Source organism: Diadema setosum, chromosome 14, assembly GCF_964275005.1.
Source record: "Diadema setosum chromosome 14, eeDiaSeto1, whole genome shotgun sequence".
NCBI lineage: Eukaryota > Metazoa > Echinodermata > Echinoidea > Diadematoida > Diadematidae > Diadema > Diadema setosum.
Genome location: NC_092698.1, coordinates 2404491 through 2423191, shown reverse-complemented (window position 1 = coordinate 2423191; position 18701 = coordinate 2404491). Strand labels below are relative to the sequence as shown.

The 18701-nt window shown below is 38.3% G+C and overlaps 2 protein-coding genes across 4 annotated transcripts in view; one reads left to right on the top strand and one right to left on the bottom strand.

The window, feature by feature from the left end:
* The window catches only part of LOC140238093 (phosphatidylethanolamine N-methyltransferase-like), a 36648-nt gene extending 27385 nt beyond the window's left edge, over positions 1-9263 (bottom strand). Inside the window, exons 1-3 of one of the 3 annotated variants that reach the window (XM_072318019.1) lie at positions 9119-9141; positions 8512-8565; positions 3520-3633 (exon numbers count right to left, since the gene is read on the bottom strand). In XM_072318019.1, the coding sequence (XP_072174120.1) occupies positions 3520-3633 (114 nt within the window). In that variant the 5' untranslated portion in view covers positions 8512-8565; positions 9119-9141. Of the gene's footprint in view, positions 1-3519; positions 3634-8511; positions 8629-9118; positions 9142-9213 lie in introns of those variants that run through there. The other 2 variants (XM_072318020.1, XM_072318018.1) reach the window with 2 other exon arrangements.
* The window catches only part of LOC140237588 (MYCBP-associated protein-like), a 51383-nt gene continuing 41661 nt past the window's right edge, over positions 8980-18701 (top strand). The window contains exon 1 of the mRNA XM_072317521.1: positions 8980-9148. Within this exon, the coding sequence (XP_072173622.1) occupies positions 9094-9148 (55 nt within the window). The 5' untranslated portion in view covers positions 8980-9093. The remainder of the gene's footprint in view (positions 9149-18701) is intronic.

Here is an 18701-nt window from a genome sequence, read left to right as displayed (position 1 = left end):
TTAGTTTGGCAAACAGATGTTAACTTTCCCCCGGCACAGCCTGGGATGCTTACTTTCAAACTTATCTTGGAGTGATACAGTTCTTGTTATATTGATTGTTCATCTAACATGCCAGCTCTGAGAGTTGAGAAAGTCAAATGAAGAACACATAGGACACCAGGTAATATTGGCTCGTTGCCACAAAGTAACCAAAAAAAGAAGAGAAAGAAAGGCGTATGCCCTGTCTTTGACCCCTCACTACAATGTGATATCTACCATCAAAAGCTATACTTGGCATAAATATTTACCACGAGTAAATTGTAAATTGTAATTTATCAAATTGCAGAAAAAATTATAATGCTATTATCATCAACAATTTATTAAAGTTAATCAAACAACAACAAAGGAAAACATTGAAGATTTAATAACACAACAGAAATAACAGAATCATTACATTAATATGTTGCTCAGCTCAAGACGTATGTAAATGAACATACGGGGCAAATGAGAATAAGTGTTAGTGAAGGAAAACAGAGGTTAATAACACTATCAACATCTTCATATCAATATGAACATAATTGTCGATTGATATCAATATCGAACCAGGGATGTCAACTTCGTGAACAGCACTGCTGTATTCTGAGGCCTGAACAGGCATATGTTTGGTAGGAAAACAACACTTTTGCCTTTTCTGCAATAGACATGTGTAGTAACTACAATTTTGGGAAAAATGGAAAAACATGAGTTTTAATTAAAAACCTGCAGTATCTGCAAACCTGCAAAACGTACAAAATATTGCAAAGAAGGTAATAGTTGTTATCTCTGTTCATTCAAAATATGATAACACAGATAGATGGTAAAAAAATGGATAGAAAATGCAAAGGGACAGAGGAGGAAAATACATAAAATGGAGAAAGAGTGAAAAACAAGAGAAAGATATGGAAGACAGGGAGGGAGAGATAAAAAAAAAGGTATAAAGGATAATCTACCATGTAAACTTGTTTTAGGTTGATGCTCATTTCATGCCACATTCATTTGTCCATCACATCACTAGACTTGTTAAAGAACTGCTCTATAGACAAGATTTTGATCAATAACATGTTGAAAGGGACCAAATGAAGAAGAAAACATTCTACCACTACACTCACGACTCCCCATTGACTTTTAATAGCATGAGACTCATGTCAGAGATTGAGCAGTGCGAATGGTTTCAAAAAGCAACAAGACAACAGTGACAGAAATAATTGTAAACTTATGCAAAGCACTCTGAGAGTGCAGACCTCCGCCAAGCAGCTCATTTCCACCACTAATCTTGTTCTTCCATAGATATCAGTGATTTCTACCTATCTTACCATCACTCAATTACCCAATATAGAAGCCTTTTGTTATGTCATCAACTTCCAGCTGCGCAGCATACCTCATCCTAGCAGAAACTAGAGCATCCACTTTAGTGCGCGTATGCAAACCTCAAAAAATGCACAGCTTGAACTCCCAAGTTTACTGACCCTACCTGCTAAAATATTGAAAATCCTTCATAAAATCCTTGAAAATCCCCAGATTGCTACCACAATTTAATAGTCTGTTGCTTGTGTCATTCTCAACTTTTTTAGCAAATTTCATCTCAATCCATTTACAACTTTTTGAATTATTTTGCACACAGACAAACAAACAAATCAACGGCAATGAAAACATAACTTCCTCCCTTGGCGGAGGTAAAAATGAATAGGGTTGATTCGGGATCTGAGAGCAATCCGTAAGATGACGACAAAAATACATAATAGTGGATGGTAAAAATGGTTGGAAATGACAAAGGAAAAGAAAGAAATTACAAACAACTGAGAGTAAATGAGAGTGAGGTACAGTAAGATCAAAAGCTGTATGAAGGATGACTACACTGCAAACCTGGTTACAATTGATGCCTTTTCTTCTTCTTCTTCTTCTTCTTCTTCTTCTTCTTCTTCTTCTTCTTCTTCTTCTTCTTCTTCTTCCTTCTTCTTCTTCTTCTTCTCCTTTTTCTTCTTCTTCTTTCTTTTGCTACATTCACTCTTCCATCACATTACCTGACTTGTCAAAGAAACAGCTGGAGGCTGAAAGAGCATATGAAATACTTTAGGCCCACTGATCTTGCAAATTATGCAAGTTGCCAAGCGAGAACAGTAAGAGATGTCATGAATGTCAGCATGTGTTTTCATTGTGAAATACAGTGCAAAATTGTCTTTCTTCCTTGCATTGCCCTTACTAGGACCATATTGCATGAGTAAATTAGACTGGTGCAATTTGTTTTGAGTGACCCTGGCTAAACATGATTTCTGAGTGATTATTTTTGCCTTTTTTTTAAACACACACACACACAAGCAAAGTACATAAAAACAGCACAGCATAAAGTGTGCCATAACGTAATACATACAAACAATGCGGACATGCAGGAAAGTACATCTATCATTAACAGATATATTTTACAAATGTATATATATATATATATATATATATATATATATATATATATATATATATATATATTGAAAGAAATTGAACTGAGGCGGGACGTTGCTCTCGATCTTAGTCTCCCTTTTATTTGTCAAGCTTTTGGCCCGTCATTAGGCCTTCGTCAGGACCTACCAACGGAATAATTATTATATGAATAACCTGACGTGTCATATAATATATAATGCAATTTCATATATTACCAATCTTCTAAATCATTTCCTTTATAAACACAAATCAATCATTCAATTCAATACAAATATCCAATCTAACCTCAAATCATCATCAGAATAACATCATATGTCAAAAAGAATATATGAATAAATTCTTATATCATAATGCTGCCATATAATAATCATATTGTCTTATAATTCTTAGCATAATAATCACAAACAGAATCATATGTATATATTATATTCATATGTCTATTTGCATTGCGTATATGTATACATCCACATACACACACACACCCGCATACATAAGCACATATATACATATTCACATACACACACACAAGCAGACAAAATAAAAGGGAGACTAAGATCGAGAGCAACGTCCCGCCTCAGTTCAATTTCTTTCAATATAATATATGCAACCAACAATGAGGCACCGTGCACGTTCGGGACCCAGGGAACTATCTCTCACACTATATATATATATATATATATATATATATATATATATATATATATATATATATATATATATCCGTTGGGTACATATCCGTTGGGAATATATAGTTTGTTGAGGATTGAAAAGAAAAGTGAAAAACTGAAAAGATTATATATATATATATATATATATATATATATATATATATAAGTACCTGGTAGTCCACGTTTGTTGGTGTGCAACAACATCAAAATATAACAGAAACCAAGTTCATATCAAAACCAATATCTATCAAAAGAAAATAGTGGTGAATCTTTGCGATATTTCTGCTCTGACATCTACTTCTCAATCAAATATTCTGGCTTTATGCGACATTTCCATTGTGACTTTTCTGATAGTCCAGATTTGGAGTTTGGACTACCAATGACATCAATCAGAACTCACAACGTTCCAGAAGACAGGATTGAAGACGATGACTGCCATGCTGTAGTAGAGGTTGGGATCAGACCAGATGATTCTGGGCTTGTGACATGTCCACCAGAAAGGATCCCAGTTCATCTAGAAAATCATAGAAAGAAAAGAGAGAGAGAGAGAGAGGGGGGAGGGGGGGGGGACACATGTATGTTATACTTTCTGTGAAAATTACCAAAATGATTCACATTTCTCCAATTCACAATATTGTTTCTTCAGTCTGCCAAATCGAATGGGTCTATACTGTTGGATACTTTCAAATAATCAAACATGATGGGGGGGGGGGGAACTAACTAACTTATAATACATATAATAAAAGTTTTGTTTTTTGTTTGTTTGTTTGTTTGTTTGCTTGCTTGTTTGTTTTTTGTTTTTTGTAACAAGGCTATTTCACCATTAATAACATCTGAGGAGGACCATTGTTCACTCAGCTAGTGTGTTGTGTGCCATGCACAGCCCCATGAGCAAAAATGTATAGCTATAGTCACAAGAGGGCAGTCTTACAAATCAGTGAACCAGCAGTAAGTACTTGTATCCACAAATGATTCTTTTTGCAAGTGAGGAAAGTTTGCAACCTTTTTTTTTTTGGGGGGGGGGGAGGGGGGAAGGGGTGGGGGTGCAGGGTTAGCTATGCAAAACATTTGTACACATTTCTTCTCCTTTTATATTTGTTTTCTTTTCTTTTTTTTTATTGGGAAAGTGGGTTATTTCCAGCATGCATGATATTGTATGAGTGGAAATCACTGATCTCTATGGAAGAATAAGATCAGCAGCAAAAAAAAAAAGAAGAAAAAAAAAACCCTGCTTGGCGGAGGTCTGCGCTCTCAGAGTACTTTTCTAGTTCGTTTCTGCTTTTGTTTGTTTGTTTGTTTGTTTGTTTGGCTATCTAGACATACTTGTAGTATGTTGTATTAGCCTATCGAGGATGTCTGTTTAGCCACCTGTTATTTTGATATGTATGATAACATGTTCTGAGTCACAATATTTCATTGCCTATTTTCAAATTAGTTTGTTTGAAATATTATGATGTATTATGTGTTTTGATGAATTTATGTTTGATGTAGACCAACAAATATCCCATTGGGGAAAAAACAAACACACAAACATTGAGGATGAGCTGATTTTGCCATAAACAAGCATTTCCTATTGACCGATTCGGGTTCGTTGAGGGCAGCAGACATTTTATGGCACTGGGCGCAGCCATGAGCTCAAATTGCGGTGTCTCAGCCGACCCCCCCTGCTCTCCCCCACCCCACGGGCAACATGTTTATCGCGCACTTGTAACAAAGGTTCGCGCACTAAGCAAGCATTCGCGCACTCAGTACGAGATGCCCATTGGCTAAAACAACCATGCATCAGTTTTTCATTCTGCGCGCGTGAGAGGGGTGGGGAGAGAGGAGGGGGGGTCGGCTGAGACACCGCAGTAATGGCGCTGCCCATGCCAAAAATACACATAGCGCGTCACAGAATCGGTCAATAGACACCTACCCGAGTATACTCAGGACTAGTCTTCAACAGGCTAATATCACAGTGTATTTAAATGAGGAACCTTAAAATATCTCTGTCAATAATAGCTGCCCCATCGGACCTGTCTAACCTTTATCTATGACACACATGGATATCATTGTCATATCACATAATATCATCACTTGACCATAGTGCCTTCTTGTCTCTTTTTAGGTCAGGGACTTTGGGCAGTGAGTAAATGATGGATGTGATGATTTCTGTACCAATCAGCATTCAAAGTACACAAAGGATTGGTGCTATATTGTATGGAATGGCATACGTTTTTGTTTTTTGGTTTGTTTGTTTTGTGTTTTGTTTTGTTTGTTTGTTTTTTTTTAGAGAGAGAGAGAGAGAGTGTGTGTGTGTGTGTGTGTGCGTGTGTGTGCGTGTGTGCGATACTTTGCTGCAAATTGGGATTTGTATAACAACTTCAGGAACAGCTGAATTTGATCATAGCAGGAACAAGGTTTGCTTTCATGACTACACTAGCTTCAAAGTAGTGGAATTTCAATTGTGAGTCTCTGCGCTGTAAAAACTGAAATATCCGATAGTGTTCAGGTCGCAATGGATGTGAATTTGCACAGTATTCCTATTTGGCGATACCACCGTACCACCTTACCGATGTCTGATCTTCCAACATCTTTACTATGACATGCAAACAGTCACAGTGCAGTGTTTACCCTATCCAGAATGTGTGAAATACAAAGTTGTGAGACAATTTCCAGAAAATGAAGCCTAAAACAAGTACTACATACAATTAAAGTTAATAGAGACAATAGATTTAAAGTCATCTGTAGATTGATTACTATTATCAGAATGGTGGTAAATAGAGTTTTACTATGTCCATAATGTAAACTATTTTACTTTAAAGTACAATAGCCTAATAGAGTACTGTATACGCCATATATTTTGTAAGACTGATTTTCATGAATCTGAACTTCAAGACAAGTTCACGAATGGTTGAATTCAAAATCATGGAGTACAGTCCTGAACGGAGAAATGTATGCATTCATATCGCATTCATGTTGGAATCAAAAGGTTGATATACTATTTTTTTTTTAATTAGTCAATATTTTTGCGCGTTTTTAATTCGTGAATAACACCCGGCTCACAAAATTTGCGAAAATAAAATCCTCGCGAAACATTTGGAACATAGGCCTACAGTAGGTCTACTAGATAGTCTAGTGTTGCATTATCACTAGCTACCCACTCAGGTGTCAGCAACTGTATGTCTGTCTGTCTGTTCCACAAATAGATCTATACTAACTCCCCGGCTGAAGTGATGCATACTAACCAGTGGCAGCCACATTCGGGCCAGTGCGGTTAGGCTGTAGGTATGGTTTAAGTTACTTGAGTCTAAGTTATGCTGTGACCAGCCCAAACGAATGTGAAGCATTCGGTTTAAAACTGTACAATGAACGGACCGCCCTGGAGTAAAATAGAATAGGTCTAAAGACTACAGAATGCATTACATCCCCAGAATTAGACATGGGGATGGGCATTGACTGAAAGATTGGTCTGTATCTGGTCGTCCGGGATATGTTCTGCGGAGACTGCGTCTGGCTTCACGGATCCCCTCCTAAGTCCTATACAAGAGAGCAATAACGTCAAAAAAATAAATGACTCCTCCGTACAGACAGATCTTTCTGTCTAACATTATGGCCATGGCACGGTCATCCATGTATTAATTGTAAACATACGCCCTACTCATCATGCTCATGATCTAGCCTGCCAGCCAGCGAACCAGCCAACCAGCCACAGCACAGCACAACCAGGCACAGCTAGACAGAAAGATCCGTCTGTCCGGAGGAGTCTTTTATTTTTTGGACGTTATCGCTCTCCTCCGTATAAGGAGGGGGTCCGTGAAGCCAGACGCAGTCTCCGCGGAACATTTCCCCGACGACCAGATACAGACCGATCTTTCGGTCAAAGCCAAAAGGTACAGCTAACTGCAACCAGCCCGAAGGATTAAGGAGCGCCCCGTGGAAAGGCATAGATAGGCACAGCTGCAGCTCTAGCTTATAGCATACAAATGATGCACAGGATAGAGTGTGTTAGTGAAGGTGCGGCGCGCTCGAGAGTATTGACAATGGTGCGACATGCACGAGGCGCAGCCGAGTGCATGTTTGCAACCGTTGTCAATACTCGAGAGTGCGCCGCACCTTCACTAACGCCACGAAATAATCCTGTGCATCATTTGTTTTATAAAATGGGTCGAAAACTAACAGCATTATTCACGTACCTTTGTGGGTCAATACCAGTCAGCTACATGTAGCACTCGCTCAAAAGTCAAGATGTCCGAAGATGTTCGTCCCAAACATTTACGTACGTCGCACTCGGAAATCCCGCACATAAGTACTGTACGTACGTATAAGAGTATACGTACGCCATGTGTTATGCACAAGAAAGGCCGCCGGCTGTTGTGGCAGCCCGCGGCCCGAACTAGAAGTTGTTTAAAGGATTGACAGCGCGTATAGTAGCGCGTGACGCACTTGTAACAACTGATTGAGTGCGCACTGCTAGTGTAAACATTGTGACGTACGTCAGGCCAGGGAGGTGGAAGAGAGACTCTTCTTAGTGCATACCTGAAGAAATTAATGCACGCACACGTGACTCATTTCAGCGCTTCCAATTGGCTACATTCTTGAACCCATTTTATAAAAGTAACTACACGCAGCCGCTGTAAGCGCAGCGGTCTGGTCAGGCTAGCTATTGACCGATTCGGGTTCGTTGAGGGCAGCAGACATTTTACGGCACAGGGCGCAGCCATAGTGGGTGTATCAGCCGACCCCCCCCCCCCTGCTCTCCCCCACCCAGGGGCAACAGATTGTTTACACGCACTTGTAACAAAGGTTCGCGCACTAAGCAAGCATTCGCGCACTCAGTACGAGACGCCTATATTGGCTAAAGCAGTTTTTCATTCTGCGCGCGTGCTAATGTAGGGAGAGGGGTGGGGGAGTGCGGAGGGGGGGTCGGCTGATACACCCACTATGGCTGCGCCCATGCCAAAAATACACATAGCGCGTCACAGAATCGGTCAATAGGGAGCTTTAGATTTTAGACGCGCGGACGTTCAAAGAGAAAAAAAAAACATGATCTGAGCGTGCGCAGTAGCGCGGATTAAGTTACTGCGCACGCTCAGATCATGTTTTTTTTTCTCTTTGAACGTCCGCGCGTCTAAAATCTAAAGCTACCTAGGGTCTATATAAATAGAAGCAGCTCGTACACACTCACACCATACTATTTTATAACTATACACAGCCCAGTCGCTGTAATCACAGCGTACTAAACAGCGTCTGGTCGGGCTATTATTTTACACTAAATTTACAGCTCAAGCGCAAGCTGAGGCAAATCCACTCCACTCATAATATGATTCATGATTTAATTTGGTAGCTCCATGGTTCTACATAGACTCTAGACGACAACATGTAGAATGCAATGTACATGATGTAGGCCTACCTTGTCAAATTTTAGGTTTTCGAATCCTTGGCAGCAATCAGAAAGAAGGGAATCTTGAGGCATCCCTCGATGTGATAAAGCAAAGTTTGTCAAGTGTACTGATCAGCTGATCTGATTACACTGTAGCACTGTGGGCATATTAACTGAGATAACACGTCTCGCTTGTGGTCTCGCTAGAAACGTCGTCTGCTGCAGAAAGGTCAAAGGTTAGATTTCTATGAGGTTGACTCGGAAAAGAGATATTTATGCGCTCAAGTCAAACTGTCTATACATTTTTTTTTCGTCGCAGAAAAACATACGAAAATTTTAGAATTTATCATGTATTCTGTTATATATTATGATATGTGAGTTGACCGATTCAAATCACGTTGTACATTTTACGAACTATTTTTCGTGAGCGTAGACAAGATTGAATAGAAAGCGTGTGGATTATTGCTATGGACAGTATGTGCTCATAGTGTGTGTACACAAACGTTGCCTGTTGAGTATTGTCAGAAATGACTGTTTGCAAACGTTTCGTGATCACGTACGCGTAGTTTTCACCGAAACATTTGTCCAGAAAAATTCCTGATATCACGGAAAATGAGCAGTAGACTGAGTACAAAACCTTCGAAGAAGGATAGGCCAAGATCTAGCGGTTAGTATATTTGATGTAAATTTAATATCATTGATGTTGCTAAGTTCATATCGCCAAGTGTTTACCTGCACTTGCGCCCTCTGCGAACGTTACTGGGTGTTGCTGTGTGTACACAAATGACTGATGATGGAGACCCAACAAGAAAATTAAATGATCATTATGACTCAATACGGACTCACTTTTTCAAACGATTGCAAAACGCAAATGTTGCAGTTTCCATCGTGACAGTGAGCTAGCAAACTTGAACAGTTATTACTATGGTTACTGCGTGCAATAACTCACTGTGACATGACACGTATAAATTTAGTGCCCAATCCTAACTTGCCCTTGCATTGTCGTAATACCAGTGGCAGTGCCAGTGGAGACGTGGATCATTTAAAGTACCATACTGTAGCGTAGGCCCTACCTATGAATAAGGGCAAGTCAAGGTCTACATTCTAGTTTCACCAAATTCATGACCTGTAACAGTCCTGGCCATCAAGCAATGCATAAGTAAGGTAGCTGAATCTATAATAATGAGCCATTTGGATAGTACCGGTACTTTAGTAGAGATTAAAGTAAATCATAATGCTTCCTAAATTCCATGTCTAGCATTGACCAAAAGATCAGTCTGTCTATACACTGTATCTGGTCGTTGAGTCAAGGATATGTTCCACAGTGACTACGTCTGGCTTCCCTAAATCCCCTCCTGTACGAAGGAGAGCCGTATTTATGTCAAAAAATGATACTAAAAATAAAAACTCCGGACAGACGGATTTTTGTCCAAGTCTAACATTACTTGCTCTCTAACTGAGTGAAAGCAGCTAGCAGAGCAGAGAGAGAGTTGTTCGCACCAGTTTTAAAAAACAAAAAGAAAAAAAACATTTTTGACCCCAGCCTTGCATTTTGTATGTCGATCATGTTAAATAGATGAACAAATGTTACGCAGTGAGTGATCATCTGGTGACACTCGAGGTGACGAGTGACGGTTGCTACACGGCTTTTTATGACTCTTTACTCTCCCTGCCACGATTTCGAGACTGGAATGCTCCCCAGTGATCTGTCCTAGACTGGTGTTGTTTACCTACCTAAGCTACTGACTGCTGTAGTGCTAAGCATACACAACACAACAAATCAAGTAATAGTGTGGTCCATGATTGGCCAGACACAATTCTGCCGTGGATCGCAAATACCATACCAGTAGACCTCGCATGGCACTTTCTAGAACTTAGAAGTCAGTAGATAAACAAAAACTTATTAGACCACCTACAACATCTTGTTTTTTAGCTGCACATAGAAATTTTTGTAGAGGATTTTTACCTGCACACTGTACACCCAGCACTTGACAAGCACAAGGTACGATAATACGCCAGAGGCGGACTGTACCAGACTGGAAGAAGAAGAAGAACAATGTAACTGATTTCTGTCTCATTTAATTCACAACCATTTAGTAAATATTTTCTCTCGTAGATTTGAATAGATATTTTGGATAGGTTCTCCAGTTTCCATTCCATGACCTAGGGTGATGTTAATGGGGTATTTTCCTCATACACTTGTAACCCATGATGGGGTAATGAAGAATTGAGGGTTTGATAGAATTTAAATGGCCCATCACTTTTTACAGAAGGTCACATCAATTACTCTGGCTTATAGTTGTATAGGCCTACAATGTAACTTGCACACCGTGCATGATTATTACCGGGTAATGGTATAATTCTTCCATTCTCAAGTTGACCCGTGTCTCAAGTCTACTGTAAATAGATCTATACTGTATTACATGTGTATTCATTTATGAACAATATGCAGTGACTCATCGTGTAGAGTGTACAAAACAGCAGTAATGATGTATCATTTGCTTGCAAGGATTGCAATTTTTCAGTGGAATGTGCATTGATTTTCTGTCCAACCAAAATGTTCATGTTGTAATGATCAACATTCATCATTGTTGATTTACAGGATGCACATTGTAGACTGGAGATTGCAGGATCTTGATTGTTAATGTGACATTACATATTTAATATGCGATGTGAAGATCAGCATTCATTAACATTTCAAAGAGAGAAATGTTTAAAAATTAACATTTTAGGGAAAAAATTTAATTTTTTCATTTTCATTTTTCCTTGTATCTGAAATTTTGGTGAATATGACTTTTTTGCATTTATGGTCAAATAATCAGTTAAGTGATGTCCTGTCCAATTCCCAGCTGTCTTACCCCAAAAATGAAGCCACCATGGCACGTCAAAGGAACGGCTATGCCATTCGGTATCATGACTCTAATGCCGATATGAATGTGACGTACGTGTATACATTTCTCCATTCAGTACAGGACTCCGCGATCGCGAATTTAACCACTCGCGAAATTGTCGGGAAGTCCCTATTCGCGAAAATTTAGACTCGCGAAATATATGGCATACAGTATTCTATTGATGTTACATGAGTCTGCCCTAGATTTTATGAAAGTTTGCTTGAAGTTATGAACTTGTTGTACAAGTAAAACATTTCATATGATGCTTACTTTAATGGCGTAACAAAAATATATTGAAGTTAGCAACACTGTTTAATTCTCTGAAGAGAAATATAAAAAGCAGAATAAATGAATAAGTTCAAGAATTATGAAATGCTGCTGTATAGAGATTGAATATATACAGTGTATACAGCTATATTGTTGGACTCATGCTAATCCCTATCAAACCCACTGATTTAAAATACCATTGATATACAGTCTACATACAGGTTGTCAATACAGTTAATGATATTTCAGAATGGACAGTGTGGTTCTAAGAAGTAAAACCAAGATAGCATGCATTGTAATGCTACATTTATTTGTCAGCAGATCGGGGGCCCGTTTCATAAAACTTGTCATCAGTGACAAGTTGTCATAGATGTGACAAGCTACTGAAATCCGTGCATCTGATTGGCTGAGAGCAAATTTGTCATAGAAATGTGACAGTTGTCACTGATGACAAGTTTTATGAAACGGGCCTCAGAACAGTCCAAATATATGCAATTTGGTAGAACCCTCTGAAATAGTAAGCATACACCAAGAGAAGTCTGAATGAATTACACACTACATTCTTTGTTGTTGGATGAAGTGCGAATTAGAACTTTTCACAGTTCGGTACTATACCACCCAACAGTTACGCTTTTAAAAATGTGAATTTACTTCGATAGGATATAATTGGTGTTTAGTAGAGCAATATGAGTTGTTATTATAAATTGCTGTATTATCCTCCCCCCCCCCCCCAAAAAAAAAAAAAAAAAAAAAAAAATACAAAAAAAAATACAAAAATACAAAAATACAAAAATAAATAAATAAGTGAACTCCACCACCACCAACAGCAACAACAACAAACAAACACAAAAATAGGTTGAACTACAAGATGAAATTCGGATCTATAAGATTGTAAGCTGAGTGTACTGAAGTCCAAAGGGCATGTAGTCAACAAAATTATTGCAATGAAAAAAAAAAGGGGGGGAATGTGAATTTATTGCTCAAAAGGAAATCAATATATACTATACCTAATGCCAGCTGCTGGAATAAGCAATCAATATCTCATGAGAGGTATGCATTTATAATTGATTTTGCACTTGATACAATGGATTGAACCTTTGAACCCAAGCAGTGAAACATCACGCCTGTAAGGCTTTTGATGGTACCATAGAGCCCTGTTCCTCTGTTTTTGTGTTCACTCTGTGTCAGATTTTTTGTTTTTGTTTTGTTGGGGTAAATCGCTGTTTTCATGAAAAAGAAAATAGTATGCCGATACCACTAAACACAGAAAATGAAATTTCTTTTGCTCTTTCTTCCCCACAAGAACTTCAAAACAGGGTGATGTCTGCATACTTATAAGCATAATTATAGCAAGTACCAGTATGAAGTTGTTCATTATATTGAAAAAAAAAGCTTCAAAGTTTGTGTAAATTGTTGTGTAAACAATGTGGCAACCTTTAGAAACCACTGAAATAGTCACAGTCAGGCACACACACACACAAAAGAAACATATTTGTAATATTATAATACACACTTGTAACTTTTTTTTTCTAATTTCATATTCAAACTAAAAAGTATTATAAAATAATGTTTCATTATTGTGATCTAATGCAAATATGCAGTGTATAGCAATGATTTGGATTAGAATGACATGTAAATTTACATTTTGAAAGCATTTTTTAAATGTAGGATGGATAAATTTCTATACAGGTTTAATCCATCCTACGAAAATTTGATGATTAGTTAAACGCTTAAAGATTTGAAGGCTTTGAATGACTTTGCGGCCAAAATTGATATTAGTATTTTTAGAACCAAATAGGGCTCAAATGAAATGGAAGTTTCGATCCAAACTTTTGAAATTCTAGTACAAAATTATAAAAAAAAGGTAGATGAAAACTAGGTAAAAGAATAAGGAAATCACATACAAAGTAAATTTATTTTAATGAGACTTCATGGGTTACAGGAAAAAAGTTTCATACTATCTTGTATCTTGCATTGTGACAATGATATTATGATTGCCATGGCATAACCTGGATAACAGATCTGATTTATTATGGATGTTTTGAAATGTAAAAGTGGATGTTTTTGCGTGAGTAATTTTTTTGTTGTTGTTTTTGAGGGGGGCACTCGACTAAGTAAGATGAAGTCCGCATGCTTTTAATTCTGTGGAATCAGGACATTAATTACTGGAACATAAGGCATGCAAAAATATTCCTGTGCTTTTATTTTCATGCTACATTCTGGCTGCACGAAGTGAGCGAAAATTCCCACTTTTACAGTATTCAATATAAACAAATTCTTACCTCCTTTTCATGGTAGACATCAAATCTTTAGTAAACTGTTTGATTTCTGTGCCATCAGTTCAGATTGTTCCCTTTGTTTCCTGTCCATGATCCAGTCAAGAATTTCTTTTTAAGCACTGCCCAACACAGTTTTAGAGACAAGGTGCATCTTTCTGGGATTGTCCCTGGCGTGCATCCATACGAGAATGGGACCAGCATTTACTCTCTGTGCCGCTCCCTAGCAACGAGCGCCACGCTCCCTGGAATTCTGAGTTGGGTAAACATGGCCAAGTTTAGATTGATGGCTATGCACAGACTGCCCATTGCCTGCAAATTTGAGTCCAGTTTTGTACATTTTTTTTCCCCCAGCATGTCTGTACTATGTCATCTTTACTGTGTTTCACTAATGGAGAGAAAATTGGTTTGTAGTCGCATAGGGGCCAGAGATGTGAAGATTTTCGGGTGTGAGTTAGAATCAGCTGATCAGATTAAGGTCTTGCAGGGATATATGTCGGCTCTTTGTGTTGTGTTCGAAGGGACGGCAATCACTGCAAATATGCCTTCCATAATGGGGTTGCATGGAGAATTGTTAGCATTTGCATAGTCTCTGAAATTGATATTTTGCTGAATGGTATTTGCATGAGTTCTGCCAGTGAGGTGTGTCTCCATGGGAGAGGTGTGGTCCAGGCGCCTCGGTAGTACCTGGCCTTTGTTTTCCTATTCTATCCGAGGAGCAGATTCCAATTACCGGTTACCGAAACTGTGTACTTTAGGATTACAGTCGTAGAAGTGAGCAGCTTTGGTGTATTGTTGGGAAAGTCGGTGGTCTGAAACACCCGCCCATTGTCATGTCAACAGGTGTGAGGTAAGGTGGGTGCTGTCTCCGCCTTTGTGGGACAGAGCAAACATGTATCTTGGATAGTCACAGACTTGTGAATGTTAGAGTGCCAAGGGTAGGGCCTATATCTGCTAGGATATTATTCCTGGAGTAAGAAGAATCCGGTGGTTAGCTGCTTTGGAATGGTTGTGGAAGGTAATCCTTGTTGGCTGTTGAACAAGGACTTGGAATCACTGCCACAGGTTCTCGTCTCATCACCAATGAAGTTCCTCCTAGTAGTCAGGCCGACCAAGGAAGGGTCTGAGGGGGTCAGTCAGGAACCCTAGTACCAGAAGACCATGTACTGCATCACCCTATCACGGTGGAATTGTTTGTTGTTGGCTTTCGTCTGAAATCATAACGTTCCTGGCAAGGCGGGGCCATCAAGAAAGATGTTCAAAGGCAGATGCTTGGCTAGAGCTTGCTCTTAGTGGTACTGCCTTGGAGATTGATACCTTGATTCCTGTATTTGGAGAGAACACATTGTTTTCATGTTGTCATGGATGGACTACCAAGGACCATTCCCAGGAGACACACCCTCGGAGGGAATAATGCCCCACCCAAGGTGAAAGTGGCTGTGAACTCCAACAGGAGGAAAACATTGATACCGGGATCTCTTGTCCAAGATCAGGAAGTACTGTTCAGTGAGTACCTAGGGACGAAATGTATGCTGATAATAGCCTCGTTTGTGGGGAGATGATTTGAATTTTGAATATGATTGATAGCATTTATCATAACGTGTAAATAGTACTGTAATAATCTCCACAATTTTATCCAAGGCCTTGGCGCTGATACATTTTATACTTTTATGGTCTTTGCATAGGACCAAGAAATCATATATGATAACAAAACAAGAAAATGTTCTTCAAATTCATCAGTTGTGATCAAAGAAAATTCTCTCTGCTCTGATTCATGTGAAGAGCAGCCCAGTCCCCGGGGGGGGGGGGGGGGGGGATTGTCAGGTGAAAATGCTTGCTTTCTTAAAGGGGATGGCTAGTAACTGACCAGTGGGAATCAGTGGGAATGCTGGGGAATGCTGGCTAATGTTTCCAGGCTGGCATGCCTGTACAGTGACGGGGCATTAAACTGCACATTACTTGAATATGAGACCGTTCTGAAGCAAATAATTTTCACACAACAATAGATTAATGTATTCTTAAATAAATCCCACAAGGATTGGAACAATCATCCCCCAGCATTCCCACTGATTCCCACTGATCTGTTACTAGCCATCCCCTTTAAATCTATTTAGCCATCCATCCAAAAGAAACTTAGTTTAAGGCACAAAAAAAAAAAAAAAAAAACTGATATGCCATGTTTGTCACACATGTGTTAAGTGTTTAAAACACTCAACACATGTGCGACAAACGTGATCAGTTTTTTCCCAATTATATGAAACTGTGGTCAGTAACAAGTCGAAGAAATGTGCAACTTTATTCAAAATGTAAAGTTTTGTGAAATTCTCTTTTTATTTTCTTTATATTGCTGTACGCATGTGACATCGTACACTGTAGTAGTCTTCTCATCCAACAGTGACTGTGCAGATACTTCAAAACTTCAGAACTTTTGAACAGATTGTCCGATTTTCCTTAAACTTTTACTGATGTGTTCTACTAATATTGTTGCATTCTCTCAATCCTTATGTATATATGAAGGTGGACTTGTCCTTTAATCTTTAGTAGTCTCCTCATCCAGCGGTTCCAACATCAAAACTTTAAAAATTCATAACTTTTGCCTTGATTGTCCGATTTTCCTCAAACTTTCACTGATGTGTTCTTCTAATGTTGTTGCTTTCACTCAATCTACATTTCCCTTTGGGTTTGGGTTTCCTGTAAAAAGCCCGTAGGTTCTTGATGTTTTCTATAGCTCTATTCCCTTTTTTATGCCTCCGCCACGAAGTGTCGCCGGAGGCATTATGTTTTCGGGTTGTCCGTCCATCCGTCCGTCCTTCCGTCCGTCCGTAATTAATCGATTTTGTGGACAGCGTAACTGAAAAACCGTTTGAGGTATCCTAATGAAACTTGGCATGTGTATGTACGAGTGGGCGAAGTTGTGCCTATCAACTTTTGGGAGCACATGCCCAAGGTCAAAAGGTCAAGGTCAAATGCTCAAAATTTTACTTTTTCCCCCATATCTATGCAATACCAGAAGGTATCTTCTTGAAACTTGAGTATGTACTACCAAATGAAGATTCTCTATACAGAGTTTTGGGTCATGAGGTCAAAGTTCAAAGGTCAAATGAAAATTTTAAAATTTCATTTTTTTCTCCATATCTCGGAAGTGGTTCCAGGTATCTTCCTGGAACTTTGGGGGTCATGGGTCAAAGGTCAGGGGTCAAAGGTCAAGATTAACTCCTCAAAATTTCACTTTTTCCCCTCATATTTATGCAATGCCTGCAGGATTTTTCTTCAAACTGGAGTGTATGTGTATTACACAATAGAGATTCTCTGGGAAGTCTTTTGCCAAAAAGGTCAAAGGTCAAAATGTCAAAGGTCATGGGAAAGTGGTAAATTTCACGTCTTCCATATCTAGGAAGTGGCTCAAGGTATCATCATGAAACTTAGTACATATTTGTGCATGTTCTGCCTGACAGTGATTCTCTTGGGAATATTAGGGTTATAGGGTCAAGGGTCAAAGGCCAGGATGAAATGCTAACAATTTACTATTTAATACTGATATTATACTTTTTCTCCATCCCTTGAAAATTACTCAATGCATATAAAGCTTACAGTTGTATAGTAAAAAAAGTCAAGTAAAAATCCTCAAATCCCCAAATGCATGCTCTCTTAGAAAATATACCCATTCATCGAATAGCTCATTCAAGTCAACATTCAACACATCTGTAACAATTATTTCATCTTAATATTTTGCTAATTATAATAAACTGTCATCACACATTGTCAAGACGTACTATAGACCTCTTAGGAGAATCATGCATTATGGCGGAGGCATACCAGTTGCCTTAGCAACATTTCTTGGTTTTTTTTTTTTTAATTTCAGGCTAGTTCTTTCTTTTTCACTTGGTATTCATAATGATACAGATCAAGCATACAATCCAGTTGACAGAGAATATTAGTAACTATAAAAACAGATTTATTTATTTATTTATTTATATATTTTATTTTATATTTTTTTATTTATATTTTTTTATATTTAATTCTAATCTTTTGTTAGGGTAGCCCATTTACCAATAAGTAGTGGTCTTCCATAGAGCCCTGAATAATATTGATGAACATATGTACATTAAATACCGTAGCAAAATGTATCAGAAGATAATATAGCGGATCTATACATACTGTACATTGCAAAGGGACATAAAAAATAAAATAAAAAATAAAAAAGAAATGCAGTGTACATTGATTATGCCACAAGAGTTCACCGGAATGCCAATATAACAATTAAATCGCTATTGTGCAGGAATGATTAACTACGTAGCCAAGAATAAATTTGGTGTGTTACTTACAAGTAGCAACTTTGTTTAAACAATCTCTTAAATGAATATTTGATCTGATTGAATAATCTAGCTTGTTCCATTCATGTTAAGATAAAAGACTAAAAAAGCACCCTCTGTAACACTGTAAATTGTCTGAAATTATTTCAAATGTATTAATACTTTCGTAGCAAACAATGCAGACTCTACTGCAAATTATTGATCAGTGACTCCGCAGTTTAAGTAACGCTCTACCAATTGTCACATACATATGTCCTGATAGATAGGCTTACACACCTCAGGAGCCCTGAGCAATAAAAACAAAGAGCAGTATAAAATGACAATATTGAGTAGATGCAACTATGCATGAGTTGTGCCACAGAAAAAAAAAGGAAATAAAAAAATTAAAAAAAAGCAAAACGGCAGCTTCCAGCTGTCATGTTGTTGCCGTGCTGTTGCTAAGGATGCTGATGTAATTTGGAAACTTCAATGTT